Source organism: Pleurodeles waltl, chromosome 1_1 (assembly GCF_031143425.1).
Source record: "Pleurodeles waltl isolate 20211129_DDA chromosome 1_1, aPleWal1.hap1.20221129, whole genome shotgun sequence".
In the NCBI taxonomy this organism is placed as follows: domain Eukaryota; kingdom Metazoa; phylum Chordata; class Amphibia; order Caudata; family Salamandridae; genus Pleurodeles; species Pleurodeles waltl.
Window position 1 is genome coordinate 869,140,951 of NC_090436.1, and position 10,860 is coordinate 869,151,810.

The following is a 10,860-nucleotide window of genomic DNA, read 5'->3' on the forward strand; positions in this document are numbered from 1 at the left end:
GATCTGTCCTTGGAAACCTATTTAGAAGGGGCCCAGGGCACTTACAACTTTGAAACCACATCCTATACCAGGCAAAAAGTGGGGGCTAACCATGTCAAAAGAGGCACTTTCCTACAGGTTCTTCAGTTGTTCTTGTAGTAAATCTGAAACTTTACATATGAAGTCTAGTTTATGTTTTGGGTTTCCTAGCTACTTTTAGTAGTATTGTGCTACAAGATATCACTAAGTTGTTGGCCCTCATAACTTCACAACCACTTCATAACATCACTTGCAATAGCAAAAAGAATCATCTACATAGTCTAATATACATTGTTCTGATATTTCAATGCAATCCATTTAATTGTATTGTTGCACCGTGAAATACTAAAGTCTATGTAAAGTGCTTTAGATTTCAAACTTGTTTTGGGACCCTCCTTTTTTCTATGCACCCCCTTGACCAAATGCTGTGAAACGTTCAATCCTCCGACAATGTAACAGGTGCAACAGGTCTGCAAAGCTTCTTATAGATTAGTCAAACGGGAGCAAAGTTGTTAAGGGACAAAAATCCAAGTAATCCCTATATCTGGTATCCCTAACAATAACTGCAGAGTGGCTACCGCCACTCTGTTACATATATATATATATATATATATATATATATATATATATATATATATATATATATATATATAGTTAGGAAATCGAATTTAAAAAAAACATAGAAGTTCACTGAAAAACAAAGGTTACAGGGACTTTATAGTTAGGCTCACATTTAAACATACAAAACCTTAGAAATTTGCCACTTATAGTTAGAGTCATCTCAAATAATTATAAGTTGTGTCCGAAGGTAACTATAACTATAACCCTTGCCATGTACTGGTAATTACCCACAAATCATGGCACTTATGACATCTTTGTTTATGAAAAACTGTGCATGGCAGGGGCGCGAGTTATAATTAAATGGATAGCCCCCAGGGAGGTGGTTGCCTCCGGGGCTGTAACTCACTTACTTAAAAACATTTTTGCCCCAGCGGGTTATGCTCCCTGTGGTGCAGGGGCAATGGCCCCCCCGCTCTTATTTTGACATTTGCCCTGGGGAGGTGGCAGTCCCCGGGGCTTATGATAGGCCAAAGAGGGGGGCCCTGTGCGCCCCCCTCCTCTTTGATGCCCCCGGGACCTGGCCCATCCAGGGCCAAATTAAAATAAAAAGAGCAGGAGCCCGCGGACTGGATCTGTTGATTTTTTATGTGTAAAAAAATAATAATACTTTTTAGCCCTGGGGGGGGTCTCTTGGGGACCCCGGCACAGAGCTAAGGGGTCAGGGTGACTCCACCCTGGCCCCTTTTCTGTTTTTTTTCTTTTTTTCTGGGACTTGGCTGAAGCCAAGTCCCAAGATGGCTGCCAACACTTCTCTTCTGGAGTGTTCTGAGCCAATCAGATATCAGCACAGGGACAGTTGGATCCGCGGAGGATCAGGGCCCCTATATATCTATATGTTTTAATTTCTCTGAAACTACTGAACAGATTTGCACCAAATCACAAAAAGCGTGATCTGCGGAACAGCCAAATTTGGTGTAATACCATTCAGTGGTTTGGGCTGTTGGCATATCTAAAGGTCCTATGAAAAAATATGGAAAACGTGTTTTGAGGCCCCTACTTTTTTTCGGACCACCCTTGACAGATCACCCCAAAACTTTCAAGACAGAAGCTGAACTTAGCAAAGTATAAGTTTTGAAACTTTTGTGAAAATTCGGCAAGTGGTGCCAAAATTATAAGCAAAACAAAAAACGCTCTTTCTATTGAAACTAGGTCCTAACTATAACTACCGTCTGGCGACTGCCAGTAGGAGATATATATATATATATCTTCACACAAAGTTTGACAATTAAGTCAAGGATGCGGCACTCACAGGATTCCGTCAAACTTCTTTTATTACATGAAAAGAACCCCAACAAACTAACACCAATGCGTTTCGACCTTCCCGGTCTTGATCACGGTAATTATTCAATCCATTATGTGCACTATTTATACTAATCCTATATATATATATATATATATATATATATATATATATATATATATACACACACCCATGACCAAGGCGATGTGTTTGCCAAAACGCGTTGGTTTACCTTGCAAGATTATGCCTGAATTAAATTTGCAGTATTTCGTCACCGCTATATTTGTGAGGAACCCTGATTTTGGCCATTAGAGTGCACGGCGCTGTGCTAATCGAGTAAAGGTTGTAGGGTAGATATATACCGGGGAGTACAGGCACCGCTGTGCGTCCCAACAACGAGGAGTTATACCTTTCACTGTACCCAGATCAATAAAATATGTTACAGAATTGGAAAACAATTCTGCCTACTGTCCAGTTGCCAGAAGACAATTCGGGTTGAGGCATGCACAATACTAATTATCAATACAGGCCAAAGAAGGTTCCCATTCAGTGCTTTAAAGCACTCTATGGTATATCCTCTGGTAGATTAGGAGAGCTTTGTGTTCTCACCCTGCATGTACATCACAGCATCTATGTGCATATGCTCTTTCAGTCCTAGGCATCTACGTAGACAGCCAAAACAATGTTAGGTGAAAGCGAATTTTGTAAACAGACATCTGCCCCTGGCTGAACGTCAGTAGACTGAAATCTCCTAACTCCACTCAGGGCACATAATAAAAAATAGCAGGAAAAGATTCAATGGCAATTTAGGTGCTGGATTAAATAATCACCTTAAACATTTTGTTGGAGATGAACACATAGATTGTCCTGTGTTTTCAAATGAGTTGGACCTTCCCAAACGAATTACAAAGAACAAAATCTTGGCTACATTGTAATGTAATCCTTTCTTTGCCCATTTTTTGTTGTGCGAAGAAAGAGGAAAAAACGATGAACTGTGGTTTAGATATACACCGTGGGGATTGGTGTGACAGGTCATGGGTGTAATAAAATGGGTTACCAGCAACCGGTAGCCTGTGCCAACTGCCAAGATAAATAAAGGACAGAGTAACTCTGCAGTGTTCGGCTTCTTTTCTACTAGCGCTATAAGCAATTCGTGCCATTTTGCAGACTCTGACACAGAAGGAAAATTGTACTCCAGTCAACACAACAGAGCACTAAGCAGAATACACAAGGGCACCACCACTCGCTGATGGGATTTATAAGAAGCGGCTGTAGACAGGAAAGGACTGACGCAAAACACTGCATGAGGCGCTAAAGCACAATTCGCTCCATTCCGTCCGGTGCCATCCTGCCTCACACTGGCTGTGAGCTCCGGCAGGACCTGGAAACGCAAAGCACTTACATTCCTGAACGTGCAAACGTGTATACCTACTTCCCCGAGCCGCTGACTCCCATAATGACGATAAGCATGCTTTCTGTGGTGATAACAACACGGACGTCCTCTTTCAACCCACGGCTGGCGAGACAGCACTTTTTAATCCCGCCCATCTTCTTCCTCCCATTGGTTGTGATTCCATGCCCCTAAAGGGCGGGGCTTGTCAGAGACTTTAGTGATTCATGGCTTGTTAGATTGTTTAGGGGAATCTGCGTGGTACGCCTCTTTAACAAGCACTGACAAAGCCAATATGTCTCGCCTGTGCAAGAGCTATTGGTTTTGCCAGTGTGTTTTAGCCATGTTGTTCACCAGTTTGGCTGCAGTTCAACGTGTCTAAAAGCTAGTGGCATGGAGGAGCATGGTGTGGAGTGTCGTAGAGTGGAATGGCAGAATGTTGTGTATCGGAATGATATAGTTGAGTGAACTGGTGTAGAGTGCATTGGCATAGAGGGTTGCAGAGTATAATGGCGTAGAGTACAGTGGTATTGAGTGCATTGACATTGAATTCAGCGGTGTAGGATGCAGCATCGTAGAATGCAGAGGCATAGATTAGAGTGGTGCATTGTACAGTGGAGTGGCGTGGTGCAGAGTAGAGAAGAATGACACAAAGTGCAGTGGCGTAGAATGCTGCAGAGTGGAGTGGGCTAGAGTGATGCAGTGGGCAATGCGCAGAGAAAAGTTTGGTGGCATCAAGTGCAGTTGCGTGGAGTGCAGAGTAGAGACGAGTGGCGTAGAGTGGTGTAGAGTACCATAGAGTAGTGCAGAGTAAAGTATAGTACCATAGAGTACAGTGGCTTAGAGTGCAGTGGCATAGAGTGGAGCAGTGCAGAGTAGAGTGGCATGGAATTCAGTGACGGAGAGTGCAGTGTTGCAGAGAAGAGTATCAGAGTGCAGTGGTGTAGAGTAGAATGGCGGAGAGAGTAGTGGCATAGAGAACAGCGATGCAAAGTAGAATGCAGTGGCATAGAGTGCAGTGACAGAGTGTAGTTGTGTAGAGTGCATTTGCATAGAGTGCAGTGTTTAAGAGTAGAGTGGCTTACAGAACAGTGGCATAGAGTGGTGTGAGCAGAGTAGCATAGAGTACAGTGGCGTAGAATAGATTGTTTCAGAGTACAGTGAAGTGGTGTAGAGTTGAGTGGTGCAGAGTACAGTGGAGTTGCATAGGGTAGCATAGAGTGTAATAGCACAGAGTAAAGTGGTGTAGAATGAAGTTGCATAGAGTGCATTGGTGCAGAGTAGATTAGAGTGGCGTACACTGGATTGGTGTGGAGCGCAGGGGCATACAGTTGAGTGTTACAGAGTAAAGTGCCTTGGCGTAGAGTGTATTGGCATAGAGTGCATTAGCGGAGAGTGTATTGGCATAGAGTGCAGTGGCGTAGAGTGCAGTGTTGCAAAGAGGCATGGAATATATTGGCATAGAGTGGCATTGTGCAGAGTAGATTGGCATGACCTAGGTTGGAGTGGAGTAGAGTGCAGTGGTGAAGAGTGCAGTGGTGTAGTTTAAAGTGCCAAGAGTGCATTGTCATAGAGTGGTACAGGTTAGAGTAGAGAGCCGTAGTGTGAAGTGTCATAGACTGCAGTGGCGTAGAGTAGAGTGGTGCAGAGTGCAGTGGTGTGGTGTAAAGTGGAATGGTGCAGACTAGAGTGCAGTGGAGTGGAGCAGAGTAGAGTGGAGTTGTGTAGAGTGGGGTATTCATGGTGTGGTAGCACACTGCCACTACGGGCAATACATTTTCAAATGAAATGACCATTACATTTGCACACACTTACAGTTTTACTAATAAAACTTTACAGTGCACAGATGAAAATGTGTGGAAATTGCATCACCTTGTTTAATGATTCATCTTAATCACATTAAAGTATCGGTTTCCAACACAGCTAAAAAATAACAAAATATATGCTTCATTTGTGCATTCATAATTCTGATACATTCTGAAGTACTTACACGGTTAATTTAAATACTGTTGTGTCCTAGAATAAAACTCTTTCCTACCCCCAGTGTCCAGCAAGATTGTCACATAACTCCTCTGATTTTGAAGTCAGAGAAAGTAAAGTAAACAAGAGCCCTGGGAAGAGAGTGCCTGACATTTGACCTCGGTCTTTGAATGCAACAGCAAATGTGACAAGATAAGAACACGATTTAAAGATCTGTTAACAGAAAGCAAATTCGTAAAAGAATACCGTAAACACGGTTTAGGCAACAGGAGGGATGAACTGAACCTGGAGAGCCTGAAGCAAATCAAGCCAGCAAATGGAAAGCCAGAAAGTGTGAGTTACAACCCAGAAAACCAATGGTAATCAACGAGCAGAATGCATTCCTGGACCAACTTTCTGAAAGTCCTCAAGATATCTGTAGAAAATTAGATAGCTGCGCTATCTGGTAGGCTGTGACCTAAATATGAACACCTTACATCTAGATAAGGAGAGCTCTCAATATGTTTGCAGAACAATGTTACAATTTTGCTAGCTTATTTTGTTCACTTTCTTTCGTCTTATGATACAAACACATCTGTTGAGCCTATGGTGGATGCTTCTACCAAATTCTCACTGCTTTATGAGTTATTAATTTAAAGATAGAAGGATTCCAATGCAGATAGCAACACAGTAATATTTGGATGTTTCTGGTAGTTGTAGTAATGATTTCATGAAACATTTCAACATACGATTTGTGAAGTAAGGTTGCCTCATGGCCGGATTTCTACCAGCACCACATTTATTTTAATGTCCTGGCTTGTATATTTTTAGCTCTTATCTGTACATACTTCATAAGCAAACATAAATAGTGAATACTTTTAAATGTGTTCTAGAGCTGAGTTAACATAAAAAGACATGTTACAAATGAATACATCTGATTTTGTTCAAAGTTCTATTCACTATCAAAGACCAGGCCTTTGTTAAACTGTTAAAACAACAACAAATTACCGGTATTTTTCGCTTAGAAAAGGTGGCAACTCTGTAAGTGAGTCATACTCAGAATTTAAAAAAAACAATTCCTTAGAGCTAAATCTTTTAGGCTATATATTGTTCTACTTGTCAGCCAGCACTTGTTTTACCCTATACAATGGTACGTAGGCCTAGGCCTTTACCAACGCAAAGATAGGGTTCAGTTTCCGAAAAGGAACGTGGTGTGGTTATGAAGAGCAAGAAGTGAAAAACCTCCATGATTGGAATCACAGACCAGCCAACTCGTGAAACTTTTCACGTGTGAGTAGGGAGTGGGGCTTTGAAGGTAGAGGGGCTTAGTGTCGAGCACAGGCCGGTGCACCTTTAAATTTACTGCCTCAAAACCCCCTCACCCGAAATCACCCTCCCACTAGCAAAATCGAAAACAGAGCTTTTAAGGCTGCTGCTGATGTCCTGGGGAGTATTTACACTGCGTAATGGACATCAACGGAGCAGAACCTCCAAACAATGAGCTGTAAACCTACTCTCTGCAGTGGTTTCCAGCTAATTGTGTGCTCACTGTTTGGTATTGACTCCTCACCGGGTGACCTTGTGATGGGAGCCGATATTCTGTGACACACTTTGGCACTGTGTGAGTTGAAAGGTCTTGGAGGTTTCGGAAAAAATAAACCTATCCATTGGAGAATATGATATGCGTAGCGTATCCACAATGCAACCTCTTATTCAGGCCTTAAAGCAACTTGAGGTAGGTTAGTCCAGGTCCCTGAACTTGGGACTAAGGGCCTGATTACAATGACAGAGGTAAGGGAACCGCCATTGCTTTTCTGTGATCTTCCCACCCACTTTCCTGGCAATGCAGCTGCCGGATTACAAAGTGAGCAGGAAGACCACCTCAAGACTGGAACCACTGCTGACATTTGTGCTCCTGCGGCGGGAGAGGTACAGGTGGGCCATGGAGGGGATGCCGCCATTTTTACTGCTGGCCTGATTATGTACTACATTTCCGCCAACATTTACCTGGTGGGGACACTGCCATGTGGGAGTCTGCAGAAAGGTAGTATGGTGGTCATTCTAACCCTGGCGGTAAAAACCGCCAGGGCGAATGACCGCGGTAGCACCGCCAACAGGCTGACGGTGCACCGCTGGGCATTCTGACCGCGGCGGTTCAGCCGCGGCCAGAAACGGAAAGTCGGCGGTGTACCGCCAACTTTCCGCTGCCCTTGAGAATCCTCCATGGCGGCTGAGCGCGCTCCGCCGCCATGTGGATTATGACACCCCCTACCGCCATCCTGTTCCTGGCGGGTCTCCCGCCAGGAACAGGATGGCGGTAGGGGGTGCCGCGGGGCCCCTGGGGGCCCCTGCATTGCCCATGCCAATGGCATGGGCACTGCAGGGGCCCCCGTAAGAGGGCCCCACCTTGTATTTCAGTGTCTGCTTTGCAGACACTGAAATACGCGACGGGTGCCACTGCACCCGTCGCACCTTCCCACTCCGCCGGCTCAATCCTGAGCCGGCGTCCTTGTGGGAAGGCTGTTTCCCACTGGGCTGGCGGGCGGCCTTTTGGCGGTCGCCCGCCAGCCCAGTGGGAAACCCAGAATGACCGCCGCGGTCTTTCGACCGCGGTACGGTCTTCTGGCGGTTCCCGCTTGGCGGGCGGCGGAATCACCCCCTATATGTCCTCAAATTGTGTCCAGGGTCAGTGTGCCCTTATGTATCCTCACGGTGCACATGTAAAGCGATTCAATACCTTCTGTCCGGGTTTGTGCTGTGTCAATAACCCAAACACATATGGCTGACATTTTGGGTGTGTCCAGCAGTCAGCATGTGTGGCCAACATTAATATCTGGCTCCTTTCCTGCAGCGCTTGTACCGCCGTCATTACTCTGCCGCAGTGACACTGCTTGCCCCACAGGGAACTCATGATAGTGCACGCGGGGAGGCCGGCTGCTCGGCAGAGTACTCTGTCTTGGAGCCGGGTCGGTCTGGAGGTCTCACCACGGACTCATAATCGGGCCCTAAGTCTCCGAGATAACTATTGAGTTTGAAGACGTCTGGACTACAATCAGGTCTGGCATTAAGTGTAGGGTACTGTGAAGAACTATGAAGAACACCCATGTGTAGTGTCAGGTGCTGTCACAATATTCTGGCAATGTACCCTCTGATCCACAACTCCAGGCTCTAGTCCATGAGATCTGCAACAAAAATGAGGGTCTTTTTTATTAGTGACTCTATCTGCCTCTCTTTTCCCGCACACAGTTTGAGTGGAATGAGGAGAGGTGCCCATCTGACCTCTTCAGTACTTCTTTACACTTTTTTTGACAATGTAGGCTTTGGTGCCTTATAATATGCAATCTCCTCGGATGATCCTGCGGAGTAAGGGTGTTGGAGGCTGACCTCTCATTCCACCCACCAAATGTAGATGGTCAGAATGGCAGGTCAGTTTTCATTGCCCATTCACCACCAGGAAAACCCTGACTGTAAGGGGCAGTGAAAACTGCTAAGCGCTCCCCTTGCCATGTGAAGGTAACATTGCATTTTTTATTTTCAAAAAGAAAATCACGTCTCTGGATTTCCTTTTTGAAAATAAAAGAAGGAACATGTTTGGTCGAGGGCTCCTTCCTGCTGATGAAGCACTATACCAAACAAAAAAATGCAGTGACAGGAACCGTCGTGATGGAGGCCCCAGCCATTGCTTTATAAATGACCATCAGCTTGGCTGTCATTTATAAATCTTGTGAGCAGCGCCTCCACTAGGGCGATGGAGTAATTTAATCTGTAGCCCTGGTGGAACAATGGGCTATCTGCCAATATATAAACGAGGCCCTAAGTTAGAATCCTCCACTGGCCGGCATTGTTTGGCAGATCTTACTACAGTATGCATATTTTGTCTTCTGCCTGTTACTTTACGGTGGCTAGTTGCAGTGGCCTGGGACAGACACTTGCTCAAAGCGCAAAATAATTCCATCTAATTTCTATCTATGCTAAAACGGGTTACATGTATCACGTAGCCTGTCTTGGTTACAAGAGGCTATGAGACCCTAGTCTGTTTAGCAGAGCAGCAGGCCATCAGTCACATAGGCCAGGCAGAAAGCAGTGCTCATTTTCTGATGCTGGAGATTTATGCTCACTTCTGTGAAGCCCCAGTATTGGGAGCGGGAGTTGATAGGTTACTGAAGGTAACATGGTCTGCCACTATATGTGAAAATAAAAAGCACCTTCGATGAGCCTTCCTTGAATCCTTGTTGCGAACTCTAGAGGGTGTGGGTGAGGATGGACGAAACCAGATTGATTCTACAGTTGGGGCTTGAGAGGTGCATTGCACAAAACCCCTTCTAAAAAACAAGCACCCAGCGGATTCCACAGGCATGTGCTGTAAAGAGACTTGTGTCAAGCGCTCATTAAAGAGATACATTATCATACATGCCAACATTTCAGAGTAGGAAAGTGGGAGATTGTGGAAAAAACATCAGAGAAATGTATTTTCCCCACTGACTTCTTTTGAAGCAAAGACGATTTCAGGTGGGAGACGCCAAAATAAAGCAGTTTTTCGCTTAAAAAAACAGGAGTCTCCCTCCTAAATCGGATCTATTGTCTTGTATGCATAGAGGAAGCAACAGACAGGCACATCTACAGGTGCATAGCTAGACTGCAGATATACACGCAACTCAGCACAGACTAAAAGTGTACAGCTCTGGCTACAGACATGCCAAGTGTTCATGCTATGTATTTATTTGATGATGTAACGAAGTCATTACAAGAAATGCTCTATACAACAGCAGCACAGGGTACATGTACAGAAGCAGCTATCAATTAAGGAGGGAGGGTGCAGAGGGGGTACTGAATTTGAAGGGTGGTGGATGTTCAACATGTACATGTCAGCACTGATATTTACATAAATATAAAGCCATTTGTAGGGGGTCATTGAAGGTTTAGTGGGCTGTAAGTCCTGCTGTAAATGTGTGGGGAGGGACGAGGGCCTCCTCACCAAAGCGTGGGCTTGTGGGCCGCCTGCCTAAAAATAAATAACTCCTTAAAGGAGAAGTGAGGTAAGGTTGTGGCTAATTATTAGGATTCTTATAACATGAGGTGTTCCTTAAGATGTTATGTAGGTCGCTCTCAACATAACCATCCCTCCTGGATTTGCTGAAGAGGCCAGAGGTCACGGGTATCTGTCCTGCTCAAGCTACACATTTATTCTGGTCAGCTGCATTGCATCGGCGTAGCTTCAGCTCAGGTGTACCGATGGGGTCAAAGACGTGTGCATAGCATAAGGTGAGGAATATGAATATGCACCTAGAGTAGTTCTGTTCTATATGTGCAAAGCTGTGACTACATACATGTTCACAGCTCAAGCGAGGAGCCCACAGTACTGGGTCTAAAGTATCAGGTATGTTCACAGCTCCAGATATGAATGCTTCTGAGGTTACATACACTGCTCGGGCTACAGGAATAAAGCAAGCATGGCCTACATACATGTTCATACATGTTCAAAAAAAGTTGCAGACCTACATTGCTCAGGCAGCAACCATAAATGCACTTTGGGCTATATTCATGTGTACACTTCAGGCTAATGGCATGTTCTGTGCTCAGGCTACAGAAATGAACACAGCCTGGGCTATAGATGTTCACGGCTTGGATTATA

At 44.9% G+C, this 10,860-nt stretch overlaps 1 protein-coding gene across 6 annotated transcripts in view; it reads right to left on the reverse strand.

Annotated features, from left to right (window-relative positions):
• The window catches only part of IDNK (IDNK gluconokinase), a 255,278-nt gene extending 251,844 nt beyond the window's left edge, over nucleotides 1–3,434 (reverse strand). For all 6 annotated transcript variants that reach the window (XM_069229952.1, XM_069229943.1, XM_069229949.1 and 3 more), the window contains exon 1: nucleotides 3,312–3,434. In XM_069229952.1, the coding sequence (XP_069086053.1) occupies nucleotides 3,312–3,427 (116 nt within the window). In that variant the 5' untranslated portion in view covers nucleotides 3,428–3,434. The remainder of the gene's footprint in view (nucleotides 1–3,311) is intronic.
• Nucleotides 3,435–10,860: the final 7,426 nt, after the last annotated feature.